Source organism: Melanerpes formicivorus, unplaced genomic scaffold (genome assembly GCF_026170545.1).
Source record: "Melanerpes formicivorus ecotype bairdi unplaced genomic scaffold, bMelFor1.0.p_v2 SCAF_45, whole genome shotgun sequence".
In the NCBI taxonomy this organism is placed as follows: domain Eukaryota; kingdom Metazoa; phylum Chordata; class Aves; order Piciformes; family Picidae; genus Melanerpes; species Melanerpes formicivorus.
Window position 1 is genome coordinate 840089 of NW_027142397.1, and position 14731 is coordinate 854819.

Genomic DNA, 14731 nt, shown 5'->3' on the forward strand with positions numbered 1-14731 from the left:
ACCCCTGCCCAGAGGGGCTCACATGTGCGGGCAGCAGGAGGGTGCCCAGCTCTGCCACCTGCCCACAGCCCTTCCGTGTGCCCACGCAGAGCCCTGCCACGTGCATCCCTTCCCAGAGGAGCCTGATCCACCCGGGAGCAGCTCACACCCCACGGGGCTGGGAGAAGGCACTGCTGAGGGTGAGCACAGATCAGAGCCCACTGCCTGCCTCCCCCCTCTGCCCAGCAGATGAAGCATCAAGAGCAAGGGAGGCCTGCAGAGACCCTCTGAGAGTTTCAGCCACACACAAAAGCCCCCCCCGGGAGGGGCTGGGGGCCAAAGGGGCAGCCCAGCCTACCCAGCCCCGCCTTAAACTCACCTCCTGCCCTCGCAAAACCACCAGGCAGCAACCCCGGGCTGGGGCTAGGCTGAGCTCAGCCCCCCGGGAGCAGCAGCAGCCAGCTTGTGCCCTCCCACTGCACAGCCTCAGCCCCAGCCTCAGCCTCAGCCTCAGCCTCAGCCCAGGGAGCTCCTGGCCCCACGGCTGGTGGCAGAGGGGCAGCAGAGGGGCAGCAGCTTTCCCTTACCCCACACAGCACTGGCATGGCCAGGCAGGAGCTGCAGCCAGCAGAGCCCCCCCCGCCCGCAGAGCCCCCCCCCTGCCCGCAGAGCCCCCCCCTGCCCGCAGAGCCCCCCCCCCTGCAGCCAGCAGAGCCCCTGCCCGCAGAGCCCCCCCTGCCCGCAGAGCCCCCCCCGCCAGCAGAGCCCCCCCTGCCCGCAGAGCCCCCCCGCGAGCAGAGCTCCCCCCTGCCAGCAGAGCCCCCTGCCCGCAGAGCCCCCCCCTGCCAGCAGAGCCCCCTGCCCGCAGAGCCCCCCCCGCCCACAGAGCCCCCCTGCCCGCAGAGCCCCCTGCCCGCAGAGCCCCCTGCCCGCAGAGCCCCCCCCCGCCAGCAGAGCCCCCCCCGCCAGCAGAGCCCCCTGCCCGCAGAGCCCCCTGCCCACAGAGCCCCCCTGCCCGCAGAGCCCCCCCTGCCAGCAGAGCCCCCCCTGCCCCCAGAGATCCCTGCCCGCAGAGCCTCCCCCTGCAGCCAGCAGAGCCCCCTGCCCCCAGAGCCCCCTGCCCCCAGAGCCCCCCCCTGCCAGCAGAGCCCCCCTGCCCGCAGAGCCCCCTGCCCACAGAGCCCCCTGCCCGCAGAGCCCCCTGCCCACAGAGCCCCCCTGCCCGCAGAGCCCCCTGCCCGCAGAGCCCCCTGCCCCCAGAGCCCCCCCTGCCAGCAGAGCCCCCCCTGCCCGCAGAGCCCCCCCTGCCAGCAGAGCCCCCCCCTGCCCCCAGAGCCCCCCCTGCCCGCAGAGCCCCCTGCCAGCAGAGCCCCCTGCCCCCAGAGCCCCCTGCCAGCAGAGCCCCCCCTGCCAGACACTGGGGTACAGCAAATAGGAGAAACTTTTATTGTGTTACAAAAGTCAAAGGCATAAAAGGGGGCAGGGGGGGCTGGATCCTACCAGGCTCTGCCCTGGGCTGAGGGCTCCAGGCTTGGCCACACAGCTCCCTGGGCCCCTGCCAGCGCTGCTGGAGGTGCTGCAGGGCTTCAGCCCCTTCCCCTAAACCTGGAGCCACACTAAGAGGGCACAGGGGCAGGGGGCTGGCCGGGGGGGTTGCAAAGGTCGACTCTGCCCCTGTGAGCCAACTCCCAGCTGGAGAGAGGCCTCTGGCACACGGGCACGGCTCAGAGAGGGGCTGGGGGGGGTGCTGCCACCAGCTGGGCTGCAAATGCTCTGGAGTGAAGCCTGCTGGTTCCCAAAGCCCTCCGGAGTGCCGGTCCCTGCCTCCCGGCACCGCCAGGAGGGAAGGTCCTGCCCTGGGGCTGAGGCTGCTGCCTGCAGGGAGCCTCGGTGCTGGGGTCCGTCCGGCAGCTCCGGGGCTGCGCTGCGGGCGGGTCACGGCGCTATGGCTTTGAGCGTCTCGGCTCCCGCAGGGGGGCTGCAGAAGCTTTTCCTCGGGCACGGCCCCTTGCCCCCAGCGGGCAGCGGGGTCAGGGAGCAGAGCCCTGGCCGGGGAGGCACTCGTGGTGGTCATGGCTGAGGTCTCTCGGCTGCTGCCCGCCCTGTCCTGGCTCCCCCGGGGCTGCTCCACGAGAGGCAGAGGGCTGCGGGCGGCCAGGGCTCTGCAGCGAGCCGGCAGGAGGGAGAGGAGAGGGGAGGGGAGGAAGAGAAAGAGAAAGAAGGTTAGTGCCAGGAAGCCAGCAGCAGCAGGGAGCAGAGCGCAGCACCCAGGCTGGGCGGTGGGCAGAGATGGTCCAGGATGAGCAGAGCAGGGTGGGGAGGAGGGAGCAGCCTTCCTCCACTGCTGCTGCAGGGGAGCAGCTCCACAGCCCACGGCTGAAGCAGGGCTGGGTCACAAGCAGCTCGGGAAGGAACCTACCCACGGGCAGGGGGGAGGAGGAAGCTGGTGAGAGAGGTGAAGAGGGAGGGGGGCAGGGAGGAGAGGGATCAGCCAGGCAGAGGGGGTCAGAGCTGGGGTCAGAACTCCACTCCAGGCTCCTGCTCCTCTGGTCACTGCATCAGCAGGGGGCTTCCTCCAGCCCCATCATGGCAGCTCCCCTGGGCACAAACCACCAGAGCATGGCACAGAGCTTTGTGAGCCCTCAGCCACAGCAGTTCCCAAGCCCCACAGCCCCCTGGAGCCAAGCCCCAGCACAGAGCTGGGGGCAATCACCCCTCTCCTCTCACCACGGCTCTGGGCAGCCCCTCTGCCCTTCAGCCCTGCAGCTGGCACAGCCACAGCACCCCTGCCAGCAGTGGGATGCCAGCAGGGAGCTGTGGGATGGATGAGGCACAGAGATGTCTACACAAGACAGAGGTGATGGACTCCATGGACAAGGCTGGGCATGCAGTGGAGATGAGCTGGGGGGCTGCAGGGGTGATGGGGTAGGAAGCACTTTCTTACCAGCTAACCCTCAGAGAGCAGGGCTAAGGTCCAAGAGGGGCAAATCCCATCAGGCTGTGCAGGAAATGGCAAAGTCCTGGCAGGCATCCTCCTGGGGGAGACACCACAGGTTATGCACTCAGCACCTGGCTGGGTGAGACACAGCCACAGCTCCTGGCACAGCCCTGGCAAGAGCCAGGGGGGGAAAGGCAAGGAGGTGATGGGGAAGGGGAGCAGAGACTGGAGCAGACTCTGCCCAGCTTGGAGCCACGGGACAGAAAAGTCCCAGCTGGGGCTGAGCACCCTTCACAGCCCCATCCTGCTGCAGGAGCTCGCAGGTGAGATCCCGAGCCCAGCTGGCAGCTGCTGGCTGTGAGGCAGCAAGCCCTGCCCTCTGCTGAGCAGAAGAACAACCCAAGCACTTCAGCTCTTGGAAAATAAACTTTATTGTGTCGAGTAACAAAGGAATTCACTTTAAATAAAGCCAGGAAGGCATCTGGCCCTGACACCAGCCCCCCTGCTCCTCCCTGCCCAGCACCAGCCCAGCTTGCCCCTGGAAGGCTCCTGGAGGGCAGGGCCAAGCCCCAGCGGGGCCAGCCCTGGGGGAGAAGCAGGGAGGGCAGGGCAGGCTCTGGCTGCAGCAGGGGCACCTGGCCCCCGGGCTGGCACAGAGCCCTGGCTGGGGTGGCTGCTGGAGCTGCTGGGTGATGAGGGCCATCTGCTGGGATCCAGCAGCAATTCAGCAGCATGCTCGCAGCTCCTCACCGAGGGCAGGGCAGAGCCACAACAAACAAGCACCAAGGTCCCTGTGCAGGCCAGGGGAGCCTCTGGCCACTGCCAGTGCCCTGCGTGCCCCGGAGGTGGGCACAGGCTGGAGCGGTCAGTCCTGGTGTGCAAGGCACCGTGCTGGTGACTGCAGTGGGCACAGGCTGCCCCCAGAAACGTGCTGCCTCTGCCTGAGGCTGCAGCAGAGGTGTCTGACCCATGGGAAAACCTAAGTGGGCATCCTGACACCCAGCACACCCTCTGCCCTCGTGCCAAGGTGCACAGCACCACCTGCCCCCAGCAGAAACCCCACCCAGGGACTGTGCAAAAGCAGCCAGCAGCAATAACGACTTGGTTCAAGTATGGCTCACAGGCCTGTGACTGCCCCCTGAGCTGGCACTGCTGTCCTGCTGCAGGCACAGAGATGCTGCTGCTGCTGCAGGCACAGAGTGATGCTGCTGCTGCTGCTGCAGGCACAGAGATGCTGCTGCTGCTGCAGGCACAGAGTGATGCTGCTGCTGCAGGCACAGAGTGCTGCTGCTGCTGCTGCAGGCACAGAGTGATGCTGCTGCTGCAGGCACAGTGCTGCTGCTGCTGCTGCAGGCACAGAGTGATGCTGCTGCTGCTGCAGGCACAGTGCTGCTGCTGCAGGCACAGAGTGATGCTGCTGCTGCAGGCACAGTGCTGCTGCTGCAGGCACAGAGTGATGCTGCTGCTGCTGCAGGCACAGTGCTGCTGCTGCTGCTGCAGGCACAGAGTGATGCTGCTGCTGCTGCAGGCACAGAGTGATGCTGCTGCTGCTGCTGCAGGCACAGAGTGATGCTGCTGCTGCTGCAGGCACAGAGTGATGCTGCTGCTGCTGCAGGCACAGAGTGATGCTGCTGCTGCAGGCACAGAGTGATGCTGCTGCTGCAGGCACAGTGCTGCTGCTGCTGCTGCAGGCACAGAGTGATGCTGCTGCTGCTGCAGGCACAGAGTGATGCTGCTGCTGCTGCTGCAGGCACAGAGTGATGCTGCTGCTGCTGCTGCAGGCACAGAGTGCTGCTGCTGCTGCAGGCACAGTGCTGCTGCTGCTGCTGCAGGCACAGAGTGATGCTGCTGCTGCTGCAGGCACAGAGTGATGCTGCTGCCGCAGGCACAGAGTGATGCTGCTGCAGGCACAGAGTGATGCTGCTGCTGCTGCTGCAGGCACAGAGTGATGCTGCTGCTGCTGCAGGCACAGAGTGCTGCTGCTGCTGCTGCAGGCACAGAGTGCTGCTGCTGCTGCTGCAGGCACAGTGATGCTGCTGCAGGCACAGTGATGCTGCTGCAGGCACAGAGTGATGCTGCTGCTGATGCAGGCACAGAGTGATGCTGCAGGCACAGAGTGATGCTGCAGGCACAGAGTGATGCTGCTGCTGCTGCAGGCACAGTGCTGCTGCTGCTGCATGAGCTTAGGCACCAGGGCACCGCCCCCGGGCACCGCCCTGCCCTCATCTGCCAGCCGGGAACCTGCTCCCTGTGAAACTCCACCTGGGCAGGGGGTGACCCCCAGGGGTTCACAGCAGGCAAAGCTTCCCCAGCCCAGCAGCTGCAGCCTTGCCAAGCAGCATCTCCAGCTGAGGGCCACAGGGCACTGCCTGCTGCTGCCTCCCACCTCAGCTCCTGGCTCACAGACTGCCAAGGCCAAACCAAGCACCTCAGTGAGCACAGAACAGATCACCAGCAGCTGGCACAACCTAAGCTGGCTTCCACCTCCACTGGGAGCCCTCCCAGCTGAGCAGCCACAACTTACCAAGGCACAGCAGCTTCTGGGAAGGCCAAGCTGCTCCTGCAGAGGCCATGGAGAGGCAGAGCAGCCCTCCCATGCCAGCACAACGTGTCCATGGAGATTAAGAGGGATCCTGCAGCTCCACCAGCTCACAGGCTGAGATGTGAGAGCCCAGCCCAGGCTGGGAACCACTTCCCAGTCCCCAGCCTTGGCCCAGCTCAGCAAGGCAGTGACCCCTGGAGCAGACACTCCAGCTCAGAGGTCTGGTGGCTCCCCAAACCCCTTTGGTCCCCAGGGTGCAGCAGGGACCCTCTGTTTCTGCACCAGCCTGAGGGTCTCCCATGCTGCTGGCCTCTCCCAGGCAGAAGTCCAAGCAGAGCACATCACAGTGAAACAAATGACCAAAACCCAATAAATAGGTAAAAAAAAGGCAACAAATGGCTCAGCCTTTGGCAGCTCTGGTCTGTCCCACCTGAGGGCAGGGGAGGAGGGGAAGGCAGTGGCTGGAGCGAGGTGCAGGCACAGCAGGCACTGGGCTACATCACAGCACTGCTAGGGGATGCCTCCTACCATGCTGGTGTCAGTTTTGGCTCCAAAGGAAGGGATCTCACTCCTGGGGCTGGAGGGGGTCCCAGCCTCGGGCTGGATAAATCCTCTTCTGTCTATGAGGCTGCAAAAGAGGAGGGGAAGGGAGCAAGGCAGAGCAGCTCAGGAGATGCAGCTCAGGAGATGCAGCTCAGGAGATGCAGCCTTGCTGGAGCCAAGAGCCACAGAGGGGGCAGAGGGCTCTGCTGTGGGAGCTGCTAACCAGAGCAGCAGCTGGAGCTGCTGGCTGGCAGCTTCCTGCCCACCAGACAAACCACAGAGCTGTCTCAGAAGCCACCAAACAGCCTCCAGGCACTCAATGGCTTTGGGTCACCACAAACCCAAATGGGAGCTGGAGCAAAGCTTCCCAACAGGAAGACAGTGAGAGAGGAAGGAGCTGGAGGGAAGCACTGGTGTGCCACAGCCCCCCAGGGCACAGCTCAGCTCCCTCAACCCACAGCCTGACCACCTCTGCATGCCAGCCCCGGTGCCCAGCACCTCCGGACCCAGCAAAGCCTGGGGGCACTCAGAGGGCAGAGGCAGCCTGGCTGCAGCAGCTGAGGACCTGCACTGCTGGCCTGGGGCTCTCAGCTTGTCCCAGGGCACGTGGAGCTGCCTTTTTTGGGGGGTGGATCCAGCAGGGGAGGCTGTCCCAGGCTGTGCAGCTGGAGCTGGTGTGGCTCACACTCACACCTGGGCCTGCTCCCAGGCTGGATGGAGCTCTGCAGCAGCCTGCTCTAGCTGGGGGTTGGATCAGATGACCTTTAAAGGTCCCTTGCCCCCCCAAACCCTTCCATGATTGTGTGGCTTGAACTCCTCAAGCTCGAGAAGCAGTAACCTCTGCAGGGGCTGGAGGCTGCTTGCTCCTCACCACAGAGGCAGAGCTGTTGGGGCTGCCTCAGCCTCCCTGAAGTGTGGCAAATGTCTCCCTTCCAAGCCCCTCCCAGAGCAGGATGCAGCTCCCAGCACCCTGGGGGTCAAGGGCTCCTACCTGGGATGGAAAGGTCCACACAGCACTGCACAGCAGTTTGTGAGGATGCTCTTATGGCTGTAGGGATTGGCAAACTCTGAGCCCCTCTTACTCGACCAGGACCCTTTGATCTGGAAGGCAAGGGACAGGCAGAGAGTGAGGAGGGAGAGATGTGCCAGTGGAGTAACTCCACAGCAATGGCCTGGGCTCAAGTCCTTGCTGCAGGGGTGGCTGAATCCTTGCTGAAGGCTCCTCTTGCAGCAGGCCCCCTCCTCTCTGCTCTGGCCAGCAGCACAGCTGCAGAAGGGCAGCCAGAGGAGACAGCAAAGAGCTGCTCCTGCTCCTGCCAAGGTTCAGCCTTGCAGCTGGAGAGCCCCAGAGCTGAGCACCCCCCTGCTGCACCACCTCAGTGCCACCACCTTCAACAGCAGCCTCCTCCTCTTGCTGAGAGCTCAGCAGGGCAGGGCTCTAGCTCACAGCCCCTCCTGAGCTCCTCAGGCTGCACAACCAAGCAGGGGATTCCCAGGCTGTGCTGCAGCCTCCCCACCCCCACCCTGGGCAGCTGGGGCTCTGGTTTCAAAGCCCTGCTCACACCAAGCTGGGCACACAGCAGTGGGCAGCAGATGCTGCCCCCCAGGCCCTGGCTGCAGCCAGCCATTCCCCAGGGCATTTGCTCCTTCTGCTTCTACTTCCTCTCCCCACTTGCAGCACCAGGCTGGCAGCGTGGGCAGCACAGCCAGGGAGGCAAAGGGCCTCTGGTGCTCTCAGCTCTGGGCTGCAACCTCCAGGAGCTTCACTTAGGCAGCCTGGAGCAGGCCTAGAACAGCTCTGCAGAGAACAGAAAAGTGGAGAGGAAAGTGGGGGGGGGGAAGGTAAAAACCTCTAAACCAACCCAAAGAAGAAAGGGGCTGCAGAAGTGCTGCCTGCAGTGCCAGGAGCTGCCAGCAAGGACCACAGAGACTCCTGGCCAGGAGAGTGCACTCTGAATCCAGGGACCAGACAGACCCTGGCCCCTGCAGCCTGCAGCCACCCAGGTGGATCTCAGGAGGGGTCTGTAGATGGTTTGCTCATGAGAGAAGAGAAACCAAGAGAGGGCAGGGGACCTGCCCAGGCTCTCAGGGGAAGGCTGTGGTTGTGAGATGCTGAATTCAGAGCACCATGTCCCAGCCTAACACCCAAATGCTCCTCTGGGGCCAGCCTGCTGGGTTTCAACCTCAGAGCCTAATTTTAAGCCAAGTCACAAACAGGCTGAAAACCCCCACTGCAGTCTGTGACCCCCAGGGCCTGGCACTGCCCAGCACCACCTGTGGCACTGTCCTGCCCCTGCTCAGCAACCAACACCCACAGCCCCGACAGCCTGGGCAGGGGCTGCAGGCAGCACTGAGACACTGCTCTGAGGCAGGCAGCCAGGAGTGCCCTCCAGAGCCCTGCAGGAGGCCAGGGGGCACAGGTACTCACATCTTCATTGGTTGTCAGGTTGGAGGCCACTAAGTAAGTGTGAAAACCTGAGAGGCCCAGAATAGACCAGACTGAGAAAAAGCAAATCACCAACTCCAGCACAGTGCAGCAGCAGTCAAGGAACAGAACCACCCTGCAAGGAGAGCAGCACTGCCTGGGCAGCCCTGCTCTGGGACTGCACACCCTGGGGCCACCCAGACATCCCAGCCAGCTCCCCATGCCCTGTCCCACCCTGCAGGCACCCAGCAGGGCCCAGCCTGCACCTCCCTCTCCTCCTAAACTGGGAATCAAATCTGTCAGGCCCCCTCGAGCCCTGGTGGTGAGCTACAGGCCTGCCCAGCCTGCTGGAGAGAGGCCTGTGCCCTGCTTGGGCACTGCACCCAGTGGTGAAAGGACACCAGGGGGACTCCACCAGCGCTGCATGGCCAGGGTGGCTGCAGCCCAGCCTGGCAGGCACTGCAGCTGATGGCACCAGAAGGATATCTTGCAGGTGTTGTCTTCAGGGTGGTGAGGAACCCATCCCTCTGAGAGCCTGCAGAGCAGAAGGAACAGCATCAGCCTGGCACCTCCAGCCAGCAGCTGGCTCCCCACCACGCAGCCACCCTGCTGCAGGCCAGGGGGACCTGCCCAGGAGCACCTGCAGCCTGCAGCCACAGCTGGGGGTGAAGAGCAGCTGCAGCCAGCAGCTCCTCTGCCCTGCAGGGGCTAAGCCAGGCAGCAGCTCCCCCGGCAGGGAGGGGCAGGGTGAGCCTGCAGGGCCCTGTGGGCTGAGGCCTGGCTGATTCAGGACCTGCACAGGAAAGCCTGCAGGGAGCCCAGCAGCAGGGCACAGGGCTGCCAGGGGCCCTGGTACTCACGCAGGGTGAGGTGGGTGACGACGCAGGCGAAGATGAAGGCGGTCAGGAAGGAGAGGGAGAGGATGAAGGCATAGAAGTAGCGATAGTTGCGCTTCCCCACGCAGTTGCCCACCCAGGGGCAGTGGTGGTCGAACCTCTCTGGAACAGAAAGGCCAAGGTGAGACTTCTGCTGCCCTGCAGCCTCATCACAGAGCCCACACCCCAGGGCTGCAAACCCAGCAGCCTGAGAGCGGCAGAAGCGTCAGCAGAGCTCTGCCACCTGCCCACAGGCCTGCTCCTAGCATCAAAGGCCAAACCTCTCCTCTCACCAAACCCTGCTGCACAGCAGCCCTGTGCCTGGTGACATCTGCCATGACTAAAAGTGAAAGAGAGCAGGGGAAAGGCAGCAGCTCCTGCAGCAGCCCTGGGTGTGTGCTGCTGCCTTTCTGCACAGCTGCTTCCCCTTGGCACCAAAATCCCCACAGAGAAACCTCTCAAAGCACAGGACCTGCCTGAGAGCCCTGGGCAGCTGCCACCAGCTGGAAACACTCCCAGCAGAAGGGCTGAAGGACCAGCAGGACTGTGGGAGCTGTTCTGGGGTTCACAGCAGGGCAAGCACACGAAGCAGGAGCATGCCCCCTCCCCAGACTCCCCAAACCCTGCCCCAGCTGCTCTCCAGGGAGCTGCTCCAGGGGAAGGAGGAGCTGCAGCCACCCCCTGGCTATCCCCAAACACTCAACTCCTGGCAATTCTTCTCCTAACCCAGAGTCTTGGGGTCCTGCCACTGCTTGTGGGCTGGTGGCTCCTCAGGCTGCCCCAGCAGACAGCACAAAGCAGAACCTCCACACCCACAGTTTGCAGCACCAGGAGCAGGCAAACCCTCTGGGCATGTCCCTGGATCAAAGGCCACCCTGCTCCAGAGCAGCCTCACTGGGCTGCGTTGGAAGGGCTTTGAGGACCATCCAGCTCCAGCCCCCTGCCATGGGCAGGGACACCTCCCCCAGCCCAGGCTGCTCAAGGCCTCATCCAGCCTGGCCTTGGTGACATCCACAGAGGGGGCAGGCAGGGGGCAGCAGGCAGGGGGCAGCAGGCAGGGGGCAGCAGGCAGGGGGCAGCAGGCAGGGGGCAGCAGGGCAGGGGGCAGCAGGGCAGGCAGGGGGCGGCAGGGGGCAGGCAGGGCAGGGGCTGGGCAGCAGGCAGGGGGCAGCAGGGCAGGCAGGGGGCGGCAGGGGGCAGGCAGGGGGCAGGCAGGGCAGGGGCTGGGCAGCAGGCAGGGGGCAGGCAGGGGGCGGCAGGGCTGGGGCTGGGCAGCAGGCAGGGGGCAGGCAGGGGGCAGGCAGGGGGCAGGCAGGGGGCAGCAGGGCAGCAGGCAGGAGGCCGCAGGGCCGCGGGCGGCCAGCAGGGGGCGCTCACCCACGCAGTTGTCGCAGACGCTGCAGTGGGAGGTGCGCGGCGGGCGGAACATCCTGCAGGTGTAGCAGTACTTGAGCTTCACCACGTACTTGTTGATCACCACCTCCATGGTGCGGGCCGGGGGGCGGTAGGTGGAGGTGCCCATGCTGTCTGCAAGGCAAGGAGGGCACAGTCAGACTGCTGCGGGGCAAGCCCCCAGCCCCCCCACGGCCCCCCAGCTGCCTCCTGCCAGGGGAAGGGACTGGCCCCTGCTCTCCTGCAGGGGAGGTCAGGGGATGCTCAGCTCCACCGTGGCAGGGGAGGACAGGGAGCAGCTCCTCCAGGGAGGCTTTGAGTTTGACAAAGAGTCACAGAGTGGGCTGGGTTGGAAGGGACCTTGAAGATCATCCAGCTCCAAGCCCCTGCCCTGGGCAGGGACACCTCCACCAGCCCAGGTGGTCGTTAAGGTCCCTTCCAATCCAACCTGTTCCAGGATCTCAGCTCTCACCGATTCGCTTCTCCAGGTCTGCAGCCTCACTGGGGGTGGCTCTGGGCAGGATCCCTGGGTCTCTGAAGCTAGTCTGCAGCAGGCAGCTGATGACAAAGAAGAAGAGGACGGCTGCAATGATGGGGATGGCCAAGGTGAGGTGGCTGGCAAGGAAGGGGCAGCTGTTAAGAGAAAACACAAAAACGCTGTTACCAACCTTGGCTGCAGCAGCCAGCAGCCCCAGGGTGAAGCATGGAGGGTCCCAGGGTGCTGGGGTGAAGCATGCAGGGTCCCAGGGTGCTGGGGTGAAGCATTGCTGCTCTGCAGAGACCTTTGGAACAGCAAGAACCAGCCCAGAGGGTACTGGAGTGGCACTGGGAAGAGCAGGCCTGTGGCACAAAAATCTTGAACCATGGAATGGGTTGGAAAGGACCTTAAAGATCATCCAGTTCCAACCTCCTGCCATGGGCAGGGACAACTCCTGCTAGCCCAGGCTGCTCAAGGCCTCATCCAGCCTGGTCTTAAACACTCCCAGGGATGAGGCCTCCACAACTTCTCCAGGCAAGCTGTTCCAGAGCCTCACCACCCTCAGAGGGAAGAGCTTCTTCCTAGTGTCCCAGGGACCCTTCCCACAAGCCCAGGTTGCTGCAGGTGCCCACACAAACCTCTGTACACAACCACTTTGCCCTCCTGGAGTGCCAGAATCACTTTTCAGCTACCCCAGAGCACAGTCACCTTCTGCAAGAGCAGCATCAAGAACACAAGGAGGAACACCCAGACTCAGCAGGGATCAAAGCAGTGTGGCCCTGACCACTTTTGGTCCAGCATGGGAAGCTGAGAGGGAGCCTGGCTTGGATCCAGCACAGCTCTGCTGTCTCTGGCTGACCCCTGTGCCCTTCATGCTGTGCCAGATGTTTGGCTGGGGACACCTTGCAGCACTGACTCTGCTGTGACAAGCCACCAGGCATCCAAGCAGACCATGGCTGCTGCTGGGCTTGCTGCATGGCCTGGGGCTGTTTTGCACAGATGGGGACCTGCAGAGCAGGGCAGCCCCGGTGCTGGCAGCAGGGTGGCAGAAGGTGTCTGAGCTGCGTGTGGTGTGGAGCTGCGGAGCCTCCTATCCCGGCTCTGCAGAGGGATTTGCTATTCTGAGCAGCACTAAGCACCCCGAGCGGAGCAGAGCAGCAGGAAGGCTGCTGGAGCCCCGCGGGCTGGGCGGCTGCGCTGCGAGGCCATCTGAGAGGATTAAGCAACTTTTGTCTCAGCTCCGCAGCTCAGCTGCCCGGAACAAAGCAGCCACCAAGCAACAAAACCTCTCCAGCCCGAGCCCAACGCTGCTGCTGAGCCCCTCAGTCCCCGGCAGAGGGACAGAAAGGTCTCTGGAACCACCGAAAAGCAGAATGCTTTGGGTTGGAAGGAATCTTCAAGACCATCCAGTTCCAGCCTCCTGCCGTGGGCAGGGACATCTCCCCCAGCCCTGGCTGCTCACAGCCTCCCCAGGCAACCTGCTCCAGTGTCTCCTCACCCTCACTGCAAAGCATTTCTCCCTAATGTCCAACCTAAATCCACCCTACTCCAGTTTCAAACCAGTGTCCCCTGTCCCATCCCCACAGGTCCTCCTGAACAGTCCCTCCCCAGCTCTCCTGTAGCTCCCTTCAGGCACTGGAAGGTTGCTCTAAGATCTCAGAGCCTTCTCTTCTCCAGGCTGAACAGCCCCAGCTCTGCCAGCCTGGCCTTGCAGAAGAGGCTCCCCAGCCCTCTGATCATCTTGGTGGCCTCCAAGAGGTCCTTGTCCTTCATGAGAGATGTGAGCGTGCCCCGGGAGACTCTCTGGCCCTCACCTCCCCCCATCAGGCACCAAGCAGCTGCACTACAGAAGTGCAGGGCAGAGGCATTTGCTCCACATGCAGCAAACCCTCACCCGTGCCGAGCAGGCTGCTAAAACATCAACTGGAAAGCCCCAGGGCACCTCCGGGCAAGAGTGACGAGGCAAGGAGGGAGGGCAGAGCAGATGTCCTCCGCCTGGCCCTGCACAAAGCAGCCCCTGTGCTGCCCGCTAGCTCCAGACAGCAGAGCGCTGCCGAGGCAGAGATGACAGCAGGACAGGAGCTGCCGCGGCAGGATGCTGTGACTGCCTCCCGCAGCTGCCTGCCCCTCTCGGCTCATCTGACTTTGCAGGAGCTCTAATCCCATCAGATGCCTTCATCTCCTGTCAGCAGCCCCGGGCAGCTTTGCTCTGAGGCTCGCAGGGATGGTCCCAAGGCAGGCACAACCCCGATGCTTCCCTCAGCAGCGGTGAAAACCAAGCCCCCTCCCGAGACAGAAGCAGGAGGGCAGCAACCAAGGGGGATCCTTCCTCAGCTCCTCTGGGTAGCACAGGACACACCGGGGGGCTCCTGGCTCTCTCCTCCCTCGGGGCACAGAAGCTTCCTAAAGCAAAGGGGTCTGGGGGGGGAGGGATGCTGCTCTTGCCCAGACACTGCACAATGGGGACAGAGCTGCAGTGCAGACCCCAAGTGGGGACCCCAAACCATTTCACCATTCTCAAGCCCCTTGCACAGAAGCACCACTGCTGCTGCTGCTGCTGCCTCCACGGACCAAGCCCCCGGTCCTGGGGGCTCTTCTGGCTGCAGTCCTGGACCAGTTCTCTCCTCGGTAGCAAGAGGAGAGACTGGGGAGAGGGTTCGGAGGCCAGGGAGGGATCCTGGGAGGTTGTTAAGCTTCTTCCCAGGGCCAGACTGAGCAAACAAGGTCCGGGGCCACCCGGCAGAGTGGAAGCCTGCAAAGTGGGTCTGGGGGCCGTGCAGAGGAAGAATGCCTTGCGGTGGGCAGTGGGGAGAAGGCAAGGATATCGGGGTCCCATGGGGGGCTCGACAGCTCACCTGCCTCCCACCGCGAGGGTGCAGCCGGGATGCCAGCTACCCCGGAGCCCCTCTAAAGGAGGGGGCCAAGAGCTGCTCGAGAGACCCCTGCGGGGTCCCCTGCACGGAGAGGGGACACGGCAGAGGGCCCCCCAGCATGGGGTGGGGACAGCCACCACAGGAACCCCAAGCACGGAGGAGAGGGGACGCCAGAGGGACCCCCGGCAGAGGGGGGACACACACCCCGCGGGAGCCCCGCAGCCCCCGGGGCGGTGCCCGGAGCCCCCGGCCCGGCAGCGCAGACTCACTCGAAGGCGAAGAAGAGGCCGCTGGTGGCCAGGATGAGGCCGAGCGTGAGAACGAAGACGCCGCTGTGCCGCGCCAGCATAAGGCGCCCGCCGCAGTAGAAACGGTTGCGGCCCGGGAACACCTCCCACTTCCGCCGGGGACGACGGGCGGCGCCCGGCCGCTCCGAGCCGGTGGGTAACGGAGGCGGCGAAGTGACCGCCCCGGGTGCCGGGACCGCTACCCCGGGCGGGATCTGCCGGTACTCGCAGTCCTTCATGGCGCTCAGCGCCCGGCCCGGAGCCCCGCCCCGAGCCCCGCCGACGTGTCCGCCCCGCCCCGCTGCCGGCCCCGCCCCCGGCCCCGCCCCTGCCCGCTCCCGGCCCCGCTCCGCCCCGCGCCCCCTGCCGGCCCCGCCGCGCCTCGCTCCGCCGCCTCCG

The 14731-nt window shown here is 64.6% G+C and overlaps 1 protein-coding gene across 2 annotated transcripts; it reads right to left on the reverse strand.

Moving 5' to 3' along the window:
- Positions 1 to 1402: 1402 nt before the first annotated feature.
- On the reverse strand, positions 1403 to 14591 carry ZDHHC18 (zinc finger DHHC-type palmitoyltransferase 18). Of its 2 annotated transcripts, XM_068159080.1 has the most exons (10): positions 14315 to 14591; positions 11167 to 11327; positions 10680 to 10829; positions 9288 to 9425; positions 8914 to 8962; positions 8431 to 8533; positions 6994 to 7103; positions 5988 to 6087; positions 2924 to 3014; positions 1403 to 2141 (listed from the first exon to the last, which is right to left on the reverse strand). In XM_068159080.1, exons 1-9 carry the CDS (start codon positions 14569 to 14571, stop codon positions 2973 to 2975), a joined length of 1110 nt encoding a protein of 369 aa, XP_068015181.1. In that variant the 5' UTR covers positions 14572 to 14591; the 3' UTR covers positions 1403 to 2141; positions 2924 to 2972. The 2 variants fall into 2 exon arrangements, with proteins under 2 accessions (XP_068015181.1, XP_068015182.1); XM_068159081.1 differs by lacking the exons at positions 1403 to 2141; positions 2924 to 3014 and having other exon boundaries at positions 5080 to 6087.
- Between the last annotated feature and the right edge of the window lie 140 nt (positions 14592 to 14731).

Coding starts and splice junctions, on each gene's coding strand:
- ZDHHC18 (XM_068159080.1), bottom strand. CDS start 14,571: ATGAAGGACTGCGAGTACCGGCAGATCCCGCCCGGGGTAGCGGTCCCG. Junction 6,088..6,993: donor TGTGGACCTTTCCATCCCAG/GTAGGAGCCCTT, acceptor CCTCTTTTGCAG/CCTCATAGACAGAAGAGGAT. Junction 3,015..5,987: donor CCAAAACTGACACCAGCATG/GTAGGAGGCATC, acceptor TGTCTCCCCCAG/GAGGATGCCTGCCAGGACTT.